This window comes from Primulina tabacum, chromosome 15 (genome assembly GCF_025594145.1).
Source record: "Primulina tabacum isolate GXHZ01 chromosome 15, ASM2559414v2, whole genome shotgun sequence".
Classification (NCBI taxonomy): Eukaryota; Viridiplantae; Streptophyta; class Magnoliopsida; order Lamiales; family Gesneriaceae; genus Primulina; species Primulina tabacum.
This window is the reverse complement of record NC_134564.1, coordinates 18,398,269-18,418,255: the sequence shown is the minus strand read 5'-3', so window position 1 is coordinate 18,418,255 and position 19,987 is coordinate 18,398,269. Positions and strand designations below refer to the sequence as shown.

General features: G+C 38.5%; 1 protein-coding gene across 1 annotated transcript; it reads left to right on the top strand.

Annotated features, from left to right (window-relative positions):
• Positions 1 to 3,354: 3,354 nt before the first annotated feature.
• LOC142525933 (uncharacterized) lies at positions 3,355 to 17,940 on the top strand. Its single transcript, XM_075630215.1, has 2 exons — positions 3,355 to 3,977; positions 17,583 to 17,940. Exons 1-2 carry the CDS (start codon positions 3,355 to 3,357, stop codon positions 17,938 to 17,940), a joined length of 981 nt encoding a protein of 326 aa, XP_075486330.1.
• The last annotated feature ends 2,047 nt before the right edge of the window (positions 17,941 to 19,987 follow it).

Genomic DNA, 19,987 nt, shown 5'->3' with positions numbered 1-19,987 from the left:
GGCTTGATAAGAGAATAGCTGAAACTGTCCAGCAACTTTTAGGTCCTTTCAGAGATGTTTAGGGGCTGAGTCTTGATGGTTTTAGCACCTTTTTAACGTTTATAATGTAAGAATTTGGGAAAAATTTAGTTGAGTTTAGGTTCGATTCGGGTTATAATCGGGACCGTAGTCCAAGTTTTAAAACGAATCGGTTAAGTTCTGAATTTGGTTCGAGTTTACGTCTAGGAATGCTTGTAAATATGATTTGGGACGTTTTAAGAATTTTGGTAAGCTTTGAGTCAATATTAGAGGTCCAGGGGTAAAACGGTAATTTTTGGGTTTCCAGGGCAAAATGGTCATTTTGTACCCGGGGTGAGATTTTTGTCCTGGCACCATCCCGAGCACAAATTTATGATATTTTAAATTTTTATGCATCATGATTTACGATTTTTAAGATTTTATGAAAATATACGTTGCATGCTTGAATTTAAAGAAAATTTCTTTTGTGCATGATTTTTATAAGTGAAGTAAATGAAGATGTTTTGAATGATAGGAATTAGTTGTAGCTATCGAAGTATATGTTTAATATGTATATATAAATGTTGATGATGAGACCTAGGCACAGTGGATGGGTAATCCTGTCACGGATGTCCGACAGCCGCCGGGTACCGCGGTTCTATGTTGATGGATCCATCGTAAATGATGATGTATGATAGTCACTTCTAATGAACTGAATTCGCTAAATTATAAATGATGAATGATGAATGATGAATGATGAACGATGAATGATGATTAACGATGAACTGTTTTGTCACGTCACGATTGCAGTTGACACGTTTACATTAAGCTTTAAAAGTTCATGAAAGATATGTTGATTATGATATTTTTCACTGTTGTGTGCTATGTATAGATATTTTTCAAATCATGGTACAGGTGTGTTGAGTCTTTAGACTCACTAGGCGTGTGTGATGCAGGTGACTTCGATGTCGAGGAGACTAGAGGTGCTGGACTCTGAGTTAGCAGGCCTGGTGGACGACACGACCCGAGGACCTTATGATTTTCCGTACATCTATGATTTCATGTTATTGAGAGAATACGAGTATTTTATACGATGTTTTATTTTATTGTTTGATGTTAGGATGTTGCTCGTTTTTACTCCTCTTTATTTTATTGGTAATTGCTTATGATAATATTTAAATGGTATTTTTAAGTAAGATTGAATGCATGCGATTTATTTAGATGTTTATTCTCAAATGAGAGCCTTTTAAAAAAAATTATTTTCGCACTTTTAAAATGGTAGACGTTAAAGTTGGTATCAGAGCAAGGGTTCTATATAGGGTTGTGCCGCCGTCAGCTTCTGCAGCTCAGTCTTCAAACCTCAAGTCTGTAAGCTTTTATGTTTTAAATGATTTAAATAATTTATTGTTATCACCTGCATGTTTTCATGAGTTATGCCTTATGATGATTTACTGCTTATGTTTAACTGCTTTTACGGTCTAAGGTTTATTATTTCAAGAGTTAGATTAATTGCATGATGGGTTACGTTAATGAATTGAATTGTATTAGATATGCCTCCCAGACGCGAGCCCAGGGCAGACAGGCAGGATGAGATTCCTGGAGGAGGCAGAGGACCTCCACCACCACCACCGCCCGGAGACCCAGCTACCCGAGTTCTGGAGGGTATGGCTAGGCTACTGGAGGACCAGTTTCAGCTGGCTCCTAGGCATCAGGTAGATGTTTTTGAGCAGTTCCGTCGGCTCAACCCGAAGGAGTTCAGGAGCACTACTGATCCATTCTTAGCAGAGGGATGGATTCGATCTCCAGAGCATCACTTTGATTATCTTCAAATGAGGAATGGCGACGGGGCCAGGTGCACCATCTTTATGCTGAGAGATGATGTGTCCCTGTGGTGGGAGGGAGCCGCCTATGTTTTGGACTTGGCCACCCTTACATGGGCCAGGTTCAAGGAGTTGTTCTACGGAAAATACTTTCCAGCTGACGTCAAGGGTCGTATGACGAGAGAGTTTATGAGTCTCCGCAAAGGGAACTCATCTGTGGCGGAGTTCATCCGCAAGTTCAACAGAGGCTGCCATTTTGTTCCCATGATAGCGAGAGATGCCGATCAGAAGTTGCGGCAATTTTTGGATGGACTGAGACCTACCCTTCTCTAGGATGTGATGTTGATGATGCCGGCGAGTTACGATGAGGCCACTTCCTATGCTTCCCAGGTGGAGCAGGCGCTCCGAGACATAAATTTTGAGCTGCAGCAGAAGCGGCACCAGCCTCAGTCCAGTTCCCAGCCACCGAAGAAACAGTTCTCTAAACCTCCGAGGTAGCAAGGGCAGCTGAAGCGCCAGGGTCAATCAGGAGGCCCCTGCAGCAGAGACCCCCTCAGGCGCCAGGAGCGCCTAAGCCAGAAGACAGGAAGACATGCTCGCAGTGCGGTAAGTTCCATATCAGTAAGTGTTTATGGGGGACCTACAGGTGTTGCGTTTGTAGACAGGAGGGCCACAAAGCAGCAGACAGACCTAAGAGCAAAGACCCCACTACTCGTCGGGCCTATGTGCTGCATGCCGAGGAGGCCTATGCAGATCCAGACTCGACACTGATTACCAGTAACCCTTTTTGTTTAAGATTTTGATTTTCGCATGATTGCTTGGATTAAATGCTTGCTTGAGGATTTATTTATTGGGATTGACAACATAGATGAAATTAGGATGCATGCTCTACCTAGTTGGGATTAGGAATTTTATTATTGGATTGAGGAATTTTAGGGACCCAATTGTAATAACATATGATTTTGAGGACCAAAATAAAATTTCAAACTTTAAGGGACTAAATTGCAATTTTGATGTATGAGGCTCGATTCCAAAATTTTTGGGGAATGATATTTGGGTTAATTCAATGATTTTTCGAGGATTTTGGGTTAATTGCCGATAAGGAATTCCTTAAGTTTAAGATTATTAGATTTGATGGTATATTTTGTCGCAGGGAGGATATATATTGCAGGTGTAGCCACGCATGCATTGCTAGATTCAGGGGCTACGCATTTGTTTATATCCGAATCTTTCTTGAAGCAACTAGGAATTTGTAACGACCATGGGCTATCCCGATCTGGGGCTCCCTTGTGGGCCTTGTCCCATCTTGGGTTCTCACTGGAGCCTTTTCCTCATGGGCTTTCCACATGCGCCATTACTCATAGGACTCTCCACACCAGGTTGGTGGAGTGATACCTCCCCAAGTCTCGAACCTATGACCTCCTGGGATAAGTACATAGTTCAAAGAGACTTGTTACCAATTGAGCTACCAGTAGCGATGGATTAAGGATTCAGGGTATCGATCCCATCCGAGGACCAGATGTTCACCTTCCACATAATGAAGAGATTGGAGCTTCGGTTACAGAAATATATGGTGCACGCAGATTTGATTGTGATACCATTACCGGAGTTCGACATCATTTTGGGTATGGACTGGCTATCTTCTCACGATGCAGTCATAGATTTTCGACAGAGATCAATTTCTGTCAGATCGCCCAGTGGGAAGCCATTTGTTTTTGAGGCAGCTAGACATCAGCAGATGCCGCACGTCATTTCTTGCATGTGTGAGAGGAAACTTATGAGGAGAGGCTGCCTGGCGTTCTTAGCCAGCATCGTGTCAGTGACAGAGCAAGACAGTCAGAGGCTGGAGGACATTGATGTAGTTAGGGAGTTCCCCGGAGTTTTCCCTGACCATGTTGCAGGCATCTCACCAAACAGAGAGGAGGACATTTCGATTGAGCTTATGCCTGGGACAGTGCTGATATCAAAGGTATCGTACTGGTTAGCACCTACAGAGATGAAGGAGCTCAAATATCATATTCAGGATCTGTTAGATAAGGGTTTCATTCGCCCTAGCTTTTCTCCATGGGGCACACTAGTTCTTTTTGTTAAGAAAATGGATGGCAGCATGCGACTGTGTAACGATTACAGAGAGCAGAACATGGTCACAGTGAAGAATAAGTATCCATTGCCGAGGATCGATGATTTGTTTGATCAGCTTCAGGGAGTCTCAGTGTTCTCCAAGATAGACCTTCGATCCGGGTACCACCAGCTGAGAGTGAGGGAGTCAGATGTGCATGAGACAGCCTTCCAGACGCGTTACGGACACTATTTGTTCTTGGTGATACCCTTCGGTCTGACGAATGTGCCCGCGATCTTCATGGATCTCATGAATCGCATGTTTCAGCCATATTTAGATCAGTTCGTCATAGTCTTCATTGACAGTCAGCATCTTAGGACAGTATTGCTGAAACGTCTGCTATTCGTTTTGCATAAAATATGTCAAAAATTTTTTAAAAAAAAATATCACATAGCATTCGGCCGAACCATAAAATATTTTTGACATCATTTTAAAATAAAAACAAAATTTCTAGCACATTTTAAGAAAAATGAATAGCAGACGTTTCAGTTGGTAACTGAGCAATGGTTCCGTAAAGGGTTGAGCCACCAACAGTGCTGGGAAGTTCAGCCGTCAAGCCTCAAATTTGTAAGTTTTACATGCTTGATATGATTTTATGGTGTTACCTGCATAATTATATGAATCATATGTTTAATTCACATGTCTAATAGTTTTATGATAATATATGATTTATATGGTTTAGAATTTTCTATACATGATACGATATGTGTGGGGACCCGGACGCTAATCATCTTCTTAATCATCTTTGTGATTTAATGATCAATTAAACTAAACAGGGTCTAAAAATTTTTCTTTTAAAACACAAGTGCGGAGCGTAATAGAATGTAACTAATATACATCTCAGTATATAAGTACAATAATGTACAACAATTATTCAAACTAGTCTAAGGTTCAACTACTAAATTTCAAGTATTAAACCAAGTCTACAATAAGTCCGGAATCACCAATCTAAACTCGTCTTCTCTCATCATCTTCTTGACCTCGATCCTGTCCCACCTGTTGTCATGCACACATACAAAACAAGACAACAGCCGGATACTCCGGTCAGAATACATCCCAGTATAAAACATGGTAGACATGCATATACACAATATAAATCATAAAGCATATTATCATGTATAAAGTCAATAACAATAGGTTTCATAGTATATGAAACCAAATAAAAATAAGCATGCAGTAACAATGGGTTCCATAATCTCTGAAACCAAAATAAAATAAGCATGCAACTCATATCAATTCATATTTTGACTCGACTCGACTCTAACTCTAGGGATCTCGGTGTGAATAAGACGTCAATGTCTGTCACCTACCCTCCCAATCGGGGTGTCGGTACGTCTTATTCCTAGACTTCGGTCCTGTCTTTATCGAATGTCTACAATCGGAGGAAATCTGCTCCTATGCGTCGATACCACCGAACATCTAGAAATTTGGCAAATCTGCCAATGAATCTTCTATCTTAAATGCTTGAATATAAATCTATAAACAAAGCATAATCATAACAAAATATAAACAACAATCTAGTATGTGATTTTGTTGGGAAACTCAAATTGAATCTTATTTGAGTTGTGTCTTCCCAAAACAAAACATGAATTATACCTTTGTCTTCCCGGTCTGACGAAGACGAAGTCTTGTATTCCAATCTGTCCATACCCAGTCTGGCAATGACAATCGCATAAATACAGTATCAGTATATAATTCGATTCAAAACCTGTTCTGATCATTACTCAAATCAGTATATAATCTGATCCATATCTGAACAAGGTACAATTTAATTCATATCAACGATATCATCGAAATCATTACTGAATCTGATCACTCTAAATCAACTGATGTTTCGATGGCATAACAATACAGTTTCGATATCCCCGTCAATCTCAACATCACAGATATAATATCAGAATTCATAATCAGTATCAGTACAATTCATAATCTCAATATTTGTACACTTAAGATCAGTAACAACACAACTCTGATATCAAATCCCAATCAATATCTTTCGAAAATCACAACAATTGTATAAACAGTCTATTCTTTAATTTGACTTCAATTATACAATGTCTACTGTATTAGAAACGCCATATATGATTCATATTCAATTCTGACAACATCATAATTTCAAATCATGTCCAAACGTAACAAAACTTACGTCCAGTTGTAGCTGTCGACGAGAGGAGTACAGTACCGTGTCCGGATTTAAAAACAAACGGACGGATTTTGCGTAACACTCAAATTTTCACCCGAAAGGACTTGGAGCTTCTCGATTTCCTCCTCTTTCTTCTAAAGATTGGCTTGTTCTTATATATATATATATACATACACGTCGCATATAGAGACCAAGTGTCAAACTTTCCTTCTGCATGACTCGCGCATATGCGCGAGATTTATTATCTCGGCGCTTGAGTCTCAACCTCTCGCGCATATGCGCGCCCATCGTCGCGCATATGCGCGAGACCTACTGTCTCATGCATCCACTTACTCGCGCATATGCGTGCCTTCCGCCGCGCATGTGCGCCGAACTCTCTGACGTTCCGCGCATGTGCGCGTATTCAAGCCGCGCATGTGCGCGCATGGTTCTGTCTTCCTTGCGCATGTGCGCCCATACATGTCGCGCATGTGCGCGGGGACTCTTCTTGCACCTCATGTCAAATCTTCTTTCGTCTTTCTCGGTCTGATCCGTTTCGTCTATAATCATCTCCATTAATAAACAAATCATTTCAGATTAATCTCAAATTACAGTAATAAAATCTCGGGCCTTACATTTCTCCCCCTCTAAGATACGATTTCGTCCTCAAAATCACAGGTAATCAAGTCGAATATCCAGTGAGATACTAAAGGAGGTATATACAGGAGCTGAAAGAAACTCACCTCACGGAAACGATGCTAGAATCTTCATTTCCTTTCTGATTCTGATTTCAATTTGGACTAATATTTCGAGAAGTATCATCTCATAATACCGCTCAAATGATTGATTATAGAATCAATTTCACAATATTGGCTATACAACATCCGTATATACCAATTAACAGTTCATAACAAATCAATATTATCATCTCCTATCAATCTGATAATTTCAATCAAGGTTATATTAAATCTTCCAGCTTCAAATATCAACAATCATCATCCGACGTTGATATATTCAATCTATTTATTCTGAGCTGTCTTTATTCTCTTCTGAATCAGTTTCAATTTCTTTTTCATATATCTACTCCCATCAATTCCAATCTCATGTATCACCGTGATATAATCCCCATCCGAAGAAAATCTGGAGTTTTCACTGTACAATGCCTCAAATGATGCTATCTCAATACCCATTTGATAACTATCGTAATATGATAATTGGCAAGTGACAATAAATCATGTCAACTAGTGCTAACATCTAGCACTATAGTTCCTGGAAATTCTCCAGAATCAGGATAGTTCACTCCGACTGTCCATTGATCTATAACCAATAGATGCGAGACCTTGTTATATATTCTGCCAAAAGTACAAAATCAATCCAAATTCACCATCTGATATAATATACTTTGGCATTCTGTTTAATCTAACGATTTCTCTGACATAGATCTTTGTCATCTGGTCATGTTTGTACGTCATTTTGTACAAACTAACATATGTAGATTGAACAATCTGTCAATCACAATCACATCCCATCACACTCTTAGAACGATTGTGGTAGTTTCGTTACAAACTCCATAGAAATGTACTCCCATGTCTAGTCAGAAATATACAAAATCTGTAATAAATCTTCTGATTTCTATCTTCCTATCTTCATTTATTGACAATTCAGACATTTCAGTACAAATTCTGCCACAACTGATTTAATCTGTTTATATCAAAAATACCTGGTATTCGGTTCTGACTATCGATATCAAATTCTGTCGTGCAATTCTGAAATATTTGACATCACAAGATAATCATTCTCATACAGTAAAAATCACATATCTGCCACTCTGATCGATATTCTGCTCTGATCATCGAATTTAAGTTCTGAACATTCTGGTTAAATCTCTGAACTGCCGTAATTCTCGAATTCAGCTCTGATTCGGTTTGAATAATCGATTACATCTTCACGTTGCCCAGATCAACTGCTATATTATCTGCAAAGATGATATGCCCCCAAACCATACAATCTGTATCAAATACTTATCTAGAAGTTAACAATTCCCAAGCAGTTCAAAACATAATCGGATAAGATAATTTGCCAACTCAGACAAAAATAAATTTCTGACATTTCTGAAATTTCTAATCTTTCTGATATCGGTATCGTTCTCAGTCACTGATCACAATCTCAACTGTGTCAAAATCAATCGGTATATTAACTTCAAATATCGCTTATTCTGAATACAATCTGTTTCAAGCAAGATTCTTATCTGAATAATTTCTGTATACAATAATCACAATTCTCAGAGTATTCAATACAATCTTCAATTGTTTGATTCAATCGATCAGACGCTGCCACTATATCATCAAGTGTGTCCTGTGTCTGTTCCTCGGTCTTCTGCTCCCTAAAATCTTCGGGAACTTCTCTAAGGACAAACTCTAGCAAAGTGTCCCGGCTGTCTACAAATATGGCAACTACCAGTCACTCCCTGGCATTGCTCTGTGGGATGTCTCCCTCCGCAAGCTCTGCAATATACTCCAGTATAACTCGGGCTGGAACCACTGGAGCTAGACGAAGCACTCAGTCCGCTCCCTAACTTCTTAAACTGTTTCTTTCGAGCTTTCAGCAAATCTTACTTTCCACTCGTACTGCCTTTATCAAATCTAAGAGGGAGTTGTTTTGTTTGGAGTGGAATCACATCCAATCTTTCTCGTTGTCGAATCAGACTCACCTGAGCTCTTTTTTCCCTACTCAAAGTATCAGCAAGATGGTAAGGTCGCTGCATATTTATCAATGCAACTATCTCCGAATTCAATCCTTTGATGAACTGATCAGCTACATCTTCATCATTTCCAGCTATCTGAGGAGCAAAACGTAGTAGAGTAGAGAATTTAGCAACATATTCTTCAATATTCAGTTGGCCTTGTTTCAAATTCTCAAACTCTGCTCTTTTGTCTTCTCGGTATGAAACTGAGAAAAATCTTTGATAGAATTCGGCTTTAAAGACTTCCCACGTGATCACAGTACCACGTTGTTCTAATACTCCCTCGATTGTAATCCACCAACTCCTGGCGGCCTCTCGTAACTGGTTGGGCACCAATTTAATTCTCTGTTCATCTGAATAATTAAGCAAATCAAACAACAGTTCTATGTCATCTAACCAATTCCGACACTCTTCAGACATCTCAGTACCCCTTAAAATTGGCGGTTGAAACGACTGAAATTTCTTCAACTGTATTTCCATCGGAGTTTCTGATATATCTATTTGTTCAACCGAAGTACTGCCCCGTTCTGGAATTCTTCTAGGAGGTATATCTGATTACCAAAACCATTAGTAACCCAAATACTACAAACCTGTTCCATTCTTTCTCGGATCATCTTACTGCTGATCATGAATCAGATCTGATTCATACTCAATAATACATAATACCAACTCAAATCGGATAATCAGGTAAACATGTATTTCAAAGCAGTAAATCATAGTATCATGCTAGCATACATAATGTAAATCAACATTAAAATAAATCTCATGCTAGCAATCACATGCAAGGCAAGAAAACTCAATCTACCCCGCTCATTCTCTTCTATCTCAGTCTAAAGGATCTATCGCTCTGATACCACCTGTTGTGGGGACCCGGACGCTAATCATCTTCTTAATCATCTTTGGGATTTAATGATCAATTAAACTAAACAGGGTCTAAAAATTTTTCTTTTAAAACACAAGTGCGGAGCGTAATGGAATGTAACTAATATACATCTCAGTATATAAGTACAATAATGTACAACAATTATTCAAACTAGTCTAAGGTTCAACTACTAAATTTCAAGTATTAAACCAAGTCTACAATAAGTCCGGAATCACAACTCTAAACTCGTCTTCTCTCATCATCTTCTTGACCTCGATCCTGTCCCACCTGTTGTCATGCACACATACAAAACAAGACAACAGCCGGATACTCCGGTCAGAATACATCCCAGTATAAAACATGGTAGACATGCATATACACAATATAAATCATAAAGCATATTATCATGTATAAAGTCAATAACAATAAGTTTCATAGTCTATGAAACCAAATAAAAATAAGCATGCAGTAACAATGGGTTCCATAATCTCTGAAACCAAAATAAAATAAGCATGCAACTCATTTCAATTCATATTTTGACTCGACTCGACTCTAACTCTAGGGATCTCGGTGTGAATAAGACGTCAATGTCTGTCACCTACCCTCCCAATCGGGGTAACGGTACGTCTTATTCCTAGACTTTGGTCCTGTCTTTATCGAATGTCTACAATCGGAGGAAATCTGCTCCTATGCGTCGATACCACCGAACATCTAGAAATTTGGCAAATCTGCCAATGACTCTTCTATCTTAAATGCTTGAATATAAATCTATAAACAAAGCATAATCATAACAAAATATAAACAACAATCTAGTATGTGATTTTGTTGGGAAACTCAAATTGAATCTTATTTGAGTTGTGTCTTCTCAAAACAAAACATGAATTATACCTTTGTCTTCCCGGTCTGACGAAGACGAAGTCTTGTATTCCAATCTGTCCATACCCAGTCTGGCAATGACAATCGCATAAATACAGTATCAGTATATAATTCGATTCAAAACATGTTCTGATCATTACTCAAATCATGATATAATCTGATCCATATCTGAACAAGGTACAATTTAATCATATCAACGATATCATCGAAATCATTACTGAATCTGATTACTCTAAATCAACTGATGTTTCGATGGCATAACAATACAGTTTCGATATCCCCGTCAATCTCAACATCACAGATATAATATAAGAATTCATAATCAGTATCAGTACAATTCATAATCTCAATATTTGTACACTTAAAATTTGTAACAACACAACTCTGATATCAAATCCCAATCAATATCTTTCGAAAATCATAACAATTGTATAAACAGTCTATTCTTTAATCTGACTTCAATTATACAATGTCTACTGTATTAGAAACGCCATATATGATTCATATTCAATTCTGACAATATCATAATTTCAAATCATGTCCAAACGTAACAAAAATTTCGTCCAGTTGTAGCTGTCGACGAGAGGAGTACAGTACCGTGTCCGGATTTAAAAACAAACGGACGGATTTTGCGTAACACTCAAATTCTCACCCGGAAGGACTTGGAGCTTCTCGATTTCCTCCTCTTTCTTCTGAAGATTGGCTTGTTCTTATATATATATATATATACATACACGTCGCAAATAGAGACCAAGTGTCAAACTTTCCTTCTGCATGACTCGCGCATATGCGCGCCTAAGCCCCGCGCATATGCGCGAGATTTATTATCTCGGCGCTTGAGTCTCAACCGCTCGCGCATATGCGCGCCCATCGTCGTGCATATGCGCGCCTTCCGCCGCGCATGTGCGCCGAACTCTCTGGACGTTCCCCGCATGTGCGAGCATTCAAGCCGCGCATGTGCGCGCATGGTTCTGTCTTCCTCGCGCATGTGCGCCCATACATGTCGCGCATGTGCGCGGGGACTCTTCTTGCACCTCATGTCAAATCTTCTTTCGGCTTTCCTGGTCTGATCCATTTCGTCTATAATCATCTCCATTAATAAATAAATCATTTCAGATTAATCTCAAATTATAGTAATAAAATCTCGGGCCTTACATTTCTCCCTCTCCAAGATACGATTTCGTCCTCGAAATCACAGGTAATCAAGTCGAATATCCAGTGAGATAATAAATGAGGTATATACAGGAGCTGAAAGAAACTCACCTCACGGAAACGATGCTAGAATCTTCATTTCCTTTCAGATTCTGTCTCCCAAAAAGCTTCTTTGATACCCTAACCATTCCTTTGAACTTCTAATAACGGATTAGTTTTATTCTGAATCCTCTTTCTGTTACTGATTCTGATTTCAATTTGGACTAATATTTCGAGAAGTATCATCTCATAATACCGCTCAAATGATTGATTATAGAATCAATTTCACAATATTGGCTATACAACATCCATATATACCAATTAACAGTTCATAACAAATCAATATTATCATCTCCTATCAATCTGATAATTTCAATCAAGGTTATATTAAATCTTCCAGCTTCAAATATCAACAATCATCATCCGACGTTGATATATTCAATCTATTTATTCTGAGCTGTCTTTATTCTCTTCTGAATCAGTTTCAATTTCTTTTTCATATCTCTGCTCCCATCAATTCCAATCTCATGTATCACCGAGATATAATCACCATCCGAAGAAAATCTGGAGTTTTCACTGTACAATGCCTCAAATGATGCTATCTCAATACCCATTTGATAACTATCGTAATATGATAATTGGCAAGTGACAATAAATCATGTCAACTAGTGCTAACATCTAGCACTATAGTTCCTGGATATTCTCCAGAATCAGGATAGTTCACTCCGACTGTCCATTGATCTATAACCAATAGGTGCGAGACCTTGTTATATATTCTCCCAAAAGTACAAAATCAATCCAAATTCACCATCTGATATAATCTACTTTGGCATTCTGTTTAATCTAACGATTTCTCTGACATAGATCTTTGTAATCAGGTCATGTTTGTACGTCCATCTTGTACAAACTAACATATGTAGATTGAACAATCTGTCAATCACAATCACATCCCATCACACTCTTAGAACGATTGTGGTAGTTTCGTTACAAACTCCATAGAAATGTACTCCCATGTCTAGTCAGAAATATACAAAATCTGTAATAAATCTTCTGATTTATATCTTCCTATCTTCATTTATTGACAATTCAGACATTTCAGTACAAATTCTGCCACAACTGATTTAATCTGTTTATATCAAAACTACCTGGTATTCGGTTCTGACTATCGATATAAAATTCTGTCGTGCAATTCTGAAACATTTGACATAATAAGATAATCATTCTCATACAGTAAAAATCACATATCTGCCACTCTGATCGATGTTCTGCTCTGATTATCGAATTTAAGTTCTGAACATTCTGGTTAAATCTCTGAACTGCCGTAATTCTCGAATTCAGCTCTGATTCGGTAAGACTGGTTATGAGAATTGATTTTTGGGTAAATAAGTATAAAATTGAAAATTTATGTTATGGTAAATCCGTAGAAGAAAATTTAGAATGCCAAGAACTTATGGTTAATCGTAGGATTTTTCGAAATTCAGGACCAATTGGATAATTTTTGAGGAAATTAAGAATTGATTTTGCAATTATTAAGGAATTTGGGGACTAGTTTAGCATTAAGTGAGAATTGAATTGGTTAACTGATAAGAATTTTGTTGATTTAGACTTTTAAGAATATTTGGAACCTTGGGATATCTTAGGTTATAATGTTATAAGGGATGTTAATCAAGGGTATTATGGGATGAATTAATGTTAAGCTTGAAAATCTAAGAATTTGTAGGTGTTTGTGGGATTTTAAGATTGAAATTTGATAGGTTGATGAACTATTTGGATATAAAATAAGAAAAATAATATACAATAAGTATGGTCATCCATCTTTTAATATTGAGAATTGTAAGAAAAGTTGAAATTCGATTGTATAATAATATAGCATTAAGTCATCGTGGGTCTTTTTAAGTTGCGATTGGCAAATAAGGGTTTAGAAGGAAAATTTAATTGGGATCAAGGAGACGTAAGGACATTCTAGAACTTAAGTTTTATCAAAGTGCGCAGCGAAAATGTGGATTTTTGAGATACTAGAACTAAGTCTAAACTTTGGATTATTAAGGATAAGCAAATTTCGAGGACGAAATTCAATTTAAGGGGGTAAGATTGTAACGCCCCGAAAATTTATAGGTCCACGCGAACCACATGCACGCAAGTTATAAAATTATCTTGTATTTTAATTAAATGTTTTAATTGCATGAATTAATTATGTTGTGCATATTTGCATCTTTAAAATATATTTTTCTACGTTTTTGCATTAAAATGTAATTTTAAAAGTTATTCAAGTCGCGATCGAATAACGGAGACCGAGGGCTGAAAAATAGAAAAAAATTTATTAAAAATTTATTTTTAATTATTTAACTTAAAGGTGACATTTTTTCTTATTTTTGAAAATACGGGGTTTTGAGATGATTTTATACGCCGGGGCGTAAATTTTATCGGTTTTGGATTTTCAACAAAAATACGAACTTTTTGGCAACCCGGCTAATAAATTCACAAACTTTATTAAACAAAACTATTTTTAATATTTTAATTAAACAATAATTGGCTAAATGGGCCTAATTAACATGGTTAATGGGCCAAGGCTTTGATTAGTGTCTAATTAACTATTTAATGTGTAAAATAAATCCCATAACCTACCATATGCACGCCTCCACCCTAGCACTCAAATTCAGAACTCTTTTTCACCCCAAAAACACATGGCACACACATCTTAATTGGAGGAAAGTTTGAAAGTTTGCAAGGGTTCAAGTCGTCGTCTCCTCGTCTTCGTTATTCGATTTGTCAACATACAATCGTGCATTTAATAACGCATAAGTACGTCATAATTCTCTTTTTACTCATCCATCACATTTATTTAATTATGTTTTGCATGAAAAAAAGTTGCATCATGTTATATTTTCTAATTTGCATCATAGGTGAATTTTAAAGCTTGTATTTCATCCAAAATCATGTTTGATTGATGCTCAAGGGCCTGCCATGAGTTAGGACTTGATCTTGTATGGTTTTACATGAGTTTAGAGTCCAAAGAAAACACCAAAATGCTGCACAACAACAGAACACACAATCTGGAACCAACTTTCAGTTTGGTGAATTTGTGGCTCGGCTTCAAAGGTTTTGCTACTATACATGGGTTCGGTTGGGACCAGGGCATGGCTATGGTCTGTGAGGGGTCAAGGGAAGAGTCCCAGCCATGCTAGGACTCGAGACTAGGGGCTGGGGAGGAGTCTTAGCAATCTAGGACTCCACACGAGAGCACCAAGAAAGCAGCGCAAGGTAGCAGCTGGTGCAAGGAGGAGATGGCTCGGCCTGGGGGCTTTGGGCTGGGCTAGATCGAGTCATAAGGGTTCTAGGGAGAGCCTAGATAGGGTGGTGCAAGGTCTGGGTGGTTGGAGAAAGCTGTAGGACCAGAAAACTCCAGCTGCACAGGTATGGGGCTTATGTGAAGGCTAGTGCTCGACTTCTGGTGTTTTGGGGGCTTGGGTCAATCCAGGGCCTGGGGAAGTTGTTTAGGTCGACTCTTTAGGGTCCTAGGAGGGTGCGTAAGGGCCTGGGCAGGGGCTGTGGCGGCTTGGTTGGCTGCTGGTTCAAGAAAACATGAGGAAGCCATGGAGTGGCGCGGCTACTGTTTTCTCCAACAGATAGCTCGCTACTCTGGTTCAGGAGTTGGGTTTGGTCTGGTCTGATCTGGGCGTGGTCCAAGGTGGTTAGGGTCATGAGGTGTCAAGTGGTTAAGGGCTGGAAGTGTCCTAGTTGGCTAGGAGTCTTGGTGAAGGGAAGGAGATTCACGCACACACAACATGCAATTGGGTCGGTTTCCAGGAGGTTTGTGCGTGGGTTAGGGCCATGTTCTTTGGGCTGGCTTGATCAGAAGGGTTCTTAGGTGGGTTGGCTTGGGTTTGGCTCGAGGTGGCTCGAGCGTGGCTCGAGTAAATTAGAAGATGGCTCGGTATGTTCGGTTATGTGTCCAAAACAAAAATTAAAATGCTAAAATTGAATCCATGGGTGCACGGGTGTGGCTTATGACTTGTAAGGGTAGAATAAATAATAAAAATGATATATTTAAAGTTTGGGATTTATCTGTGATTTTATCGCCGCACGAAATGTTAATTAAAGAATTAATGAAAACGCCTAGATTTAGGCTTAATAAAATTATGGAAAGTTATATTTAAACTCATATAATTATTAAAAGTCTTAGTTTTTAATTTGGAAATTTTATATTAAGGTTTGGTTTAATTCGGGATTAAAACACAGTAATATGTTGTATTTAAATAATAAATTAAAAGTTATCGATTTTAAGCCAAGTAAAAATATGGCAAAATTCATGTAAGCTTAAATAATTATTTGGGACATATTAGAGTCAATGAAATGAAGAAAAAGTCAAACGTGGAATTTTACGCCAACGGCTAAAACGATCATTTTACAACTAAAAATTAGTAAACGTCATGGCAGTGTCCTGAATGTTGCTTTATATGCTAATATGATTATTTTAAATGTTTATAAATTTTTATGATGATAAAGTGATTATTTTAAATGTTTATTATTTAAGATGTGAAAATGTTATTTTGAACGTTTATGATGTTAATGTTTATTTAAAAAATTTATAGATTTTTATATGTTAAAATGTTTCTTTTAAAATGTTTATGAATTTCTATGAGGAAACAATAACGTTAAAAGATATTTTTTTATGCTTGTTTTTAAAAGGAAAATGATATTAAATGCAAGATTTTATAAAGTGATGAAAATGTAAAACGTTGAAGAAAGTGATGTAATTGTGACTATTGAGGATATGAGGATAATAATGGGGATATTGTGAGAGAAAAGGCCCCAAAGGGAGCCCATTTATGGGAGAAGGCCCCGAGGGAGCCCGACAATCATATTTCTATTCGATGAGAATAGGCCAAGGCTCAGTTGACGAGAGATCGTCGCTGATGTCCCCGTCGCCCAGTACTGTTGTTACATGTAGATGGATCCATCGACTTTTGAGGATGAGAAAAGTCGCAATTAACGATCTGAATTCAATGAAAAAGAAATTTTTATGATCATGATGAATGGATACATGTTGTTAATGAGGAAAAGAAAAATGTTGAGGTTCAAAGTATGCATGTTCATATGAATATGTTTATGAGGATATGAAAATGTTTATGAAAATGTTTATAAAAATGTTATGGAAATGTTTACGTTTAAAGTTGATGCATCATTATGAAAACGTTTTGTTTAAAGTTTATGCATCATGAAAAGGTTTACGAAAATTTTATGTTTAAAGTTTATGCATCTTCATAAAAACGATATTTTAAGTACAAGTATTTTCACTGTTGTATGTGACCTGTATATGTAGTACTTGTTATCAAGATTATGGTGTGTTGAGTCTTTAGACTCAATAGGTGTGATTGATGCAGGTGATTACAATAATAATGTAAATGGAGGTCTTGATGGTTGACTTTGCTGGACTGAAGGTGCACATAAACCGAGGACCGACGCTAGTTTTCTGCACTAGTTATGATTTATGATTTTAAGTGATGCTAAAGATATTTTTTCGACGATTTATTTATGAGTGGTTTTTGAGAGGTTATAGTATGGGCTATACTTTTCAAATGTTATTTTTAGGTTTAGTAAAACATTTGACGATTTTACGATTTAAAATATTTTCCTTTGATTTTTAAATGTTAGTTGATTGTTTATTTTTAAAATGATACAAGATATTTTTAAAGTATATATATGTATATTTTGAATTACAAAGATTAAGGAGGAGGAGAAAAAAATCTAGTACAAGTTAAGAAAATGATTTAACATATGTTTCAATTGCAGACTCTACAGGATAGACGATTGTATGACAAGTTCAGTAAATGAGAGTTCTGGCTTGACAGGGTGGCATTCTTCGGCCATATTGTATCTCAGGATGGCATAGAGGTCGACCCCAGCAAGGTAGAGGTAGTAAGAGATTGGTCAGTTCCTAAGAATGTGACAGAGATCCGTAGCTTCTTGGGATTTGCAGGTTACTACATGAAGTTTATCCAGGACTTTGCTTCTATTGCGGTGCCCATTACCGCCTTTACGAAGAACAATGCCAAGTTCATCTGGGGATCTCAGTGCAAGGAGAGCTTTGACCGACTGAAGCAGGCTTTGACTACTGCACCAGTGCTAGCTATGCCATCGGGGCAGGGAGAGTTTGTGGTTTTTACGGATGCATCGAAGCTTGGTTTGGACGCGGTTCTGATGCAGTAGGACAGAGTGATAGCCTATGCGTCCAGACATCTGAAGGTCCATGAGAAGAATTATACAACTCGTGACCTTGAGCTAACAGCAGTTGTATTCGCCCTGAAGATCTGGAGACACTATATGTATGGGGAGAAGTGTAGGATTTTTACAGATCATGAGAGCCTGAAGTACTTCTTCACACAAAAGGAACTGAATATGTTACATAAATGGTGGCTTGAGCTGGTGAAGGACTATGATTGCAACATTAGCTACCATTCGGGTAAGGCTAATGTAGTTGTAGATGCTCCGAGCAGGAAGCACGCAGTAATCGCTCATCTGTCAGTGTAGAGATCGCTATAGGCTGAGATTCTGATATTTGAGCTTGCAGTTTATGCCAGGGGCGAGGCCCCGAATCTTACTACTCTGATAGTACAACCGACTCTGAGAAAAAGAATCCCCACATGGTAGACTTTTGACGAGCAGTTACAGAAGTGGAGATAGAGAGATGAGGCTAAGGGCTAGAGACTGTATACAGTTGTGGACGGCATAGTCAGATATAGGGACCGTCTATGGGTTCCTGACAGTGATTCAATTCGAGTAGATATCTTGAGCGAGGTCAACAACACTCCGTACTCCATCCATCCAAGGAGTACGAAGATGTATAAGGATCTACAGACTCTGTATTGGTGGCCGGGCATGAATCGAGATATTCTCCGATTCGTCTCCGAGTGTTTGACTTGTCAGCAGGTTAAGGCAGAGCACCAGAGACCTGCAGGGAAACTAAAACCACTTCCTATTCCCGAGTGAAAATGGGAGAACATTACTATGGACTTCGTGATAGGGCTCCCGCAGACTACTGGAGGATGCAATGCCATCTGGGTGATTGTTGATCGCCTCACTAAATCAGCCCATTTCTTACCGATCAGGAAGACATTTACCATGACTCAGTTTGCAGAGCTATAGATCAGAGAGATAGTCAGAATGCATCGGATTCCAGTGTCCATCGTGTCAGACAGGGATCCGAGGTTCTCGTTTGCGTTTTGGAAGAGTCTTCACAAGGCGTTAGGTACGAAGTTATTGTTCAGTACTGCCTTCCATCCTCAGACAGACGGTCAGTCAGAGAGGGTGATTCAGATTCTGGAGGACCTACTCCGAGCTTGCATGATCGACTTCCAGGGTAGCTGGAAGCCAAAGTTACCTTTTGTGGAGTTCACATACAACAACAGTTATCTGTCTTCAATAGGTGTGGCTCCATATGAGGCAGTGTACGAGAGGAACTGTAGGTTGCCAGTTTATTGGGATGAAGTGGGTGAGCGTCCAGAGTTAGGTCAGGATATTGTCAGACAGACAGCAGATTTAGTGGCCTGGATTAGAGACAGAATGAAGACTGCACAGAGTTGTCAGAAGAGATATGCTTATCAGAGGCAGCGAGATCTTGAGTTCGCAGTAGATATGTTTTCGTGAAGGTCGCACCGATGAAGGGCGTGATGAGGTTCGGTAAGAAGGGCAAGCTCTTCCCTAGATTCATCGGACCATTAGAGATCCTAGAGAGAGTTGGGTCACTCGCATAGAGAGTTGCTTTACCGTCGAAGCTGGAGGGAGTTCATAATGTGTGTTCCACGTCTCCATGCTGCGGAAGTACATGTCGAATCCCTCGCATGTGCTTAACTATGAGCCACTTCAGCTAACACCGCACCTATCATTTGAGGACAAACCCACCCAGATATTGGACAGGCAAGAGAAGAGGCTCCGGAACAAGGTGATCCAGATGGTCAAGGTCAAGTGGCTGAATCGTTTCGAGGAGGAGGCTACTTTGGAGACCAAGACCGAGATGAGGAGTGGCTACCCGGAGTTATTCGGTACGTTCTAAATTTCGAGGACAAAATTTTTTTTAAGGGCGGGGGAGAGTTTTAAGGTCCAGGCGTAACCTGAATGCATGCAATCTAGGTTTTATTTTAAATTATGTGTTTAAGTATTTTTATGCGTTTTATGCATAATTCATGCATGGTAGAATTATTTCATGAAATTTTAAAAGTTCATGCATTAGGGTTTCTAGATGCATTTCGCGCTCGAA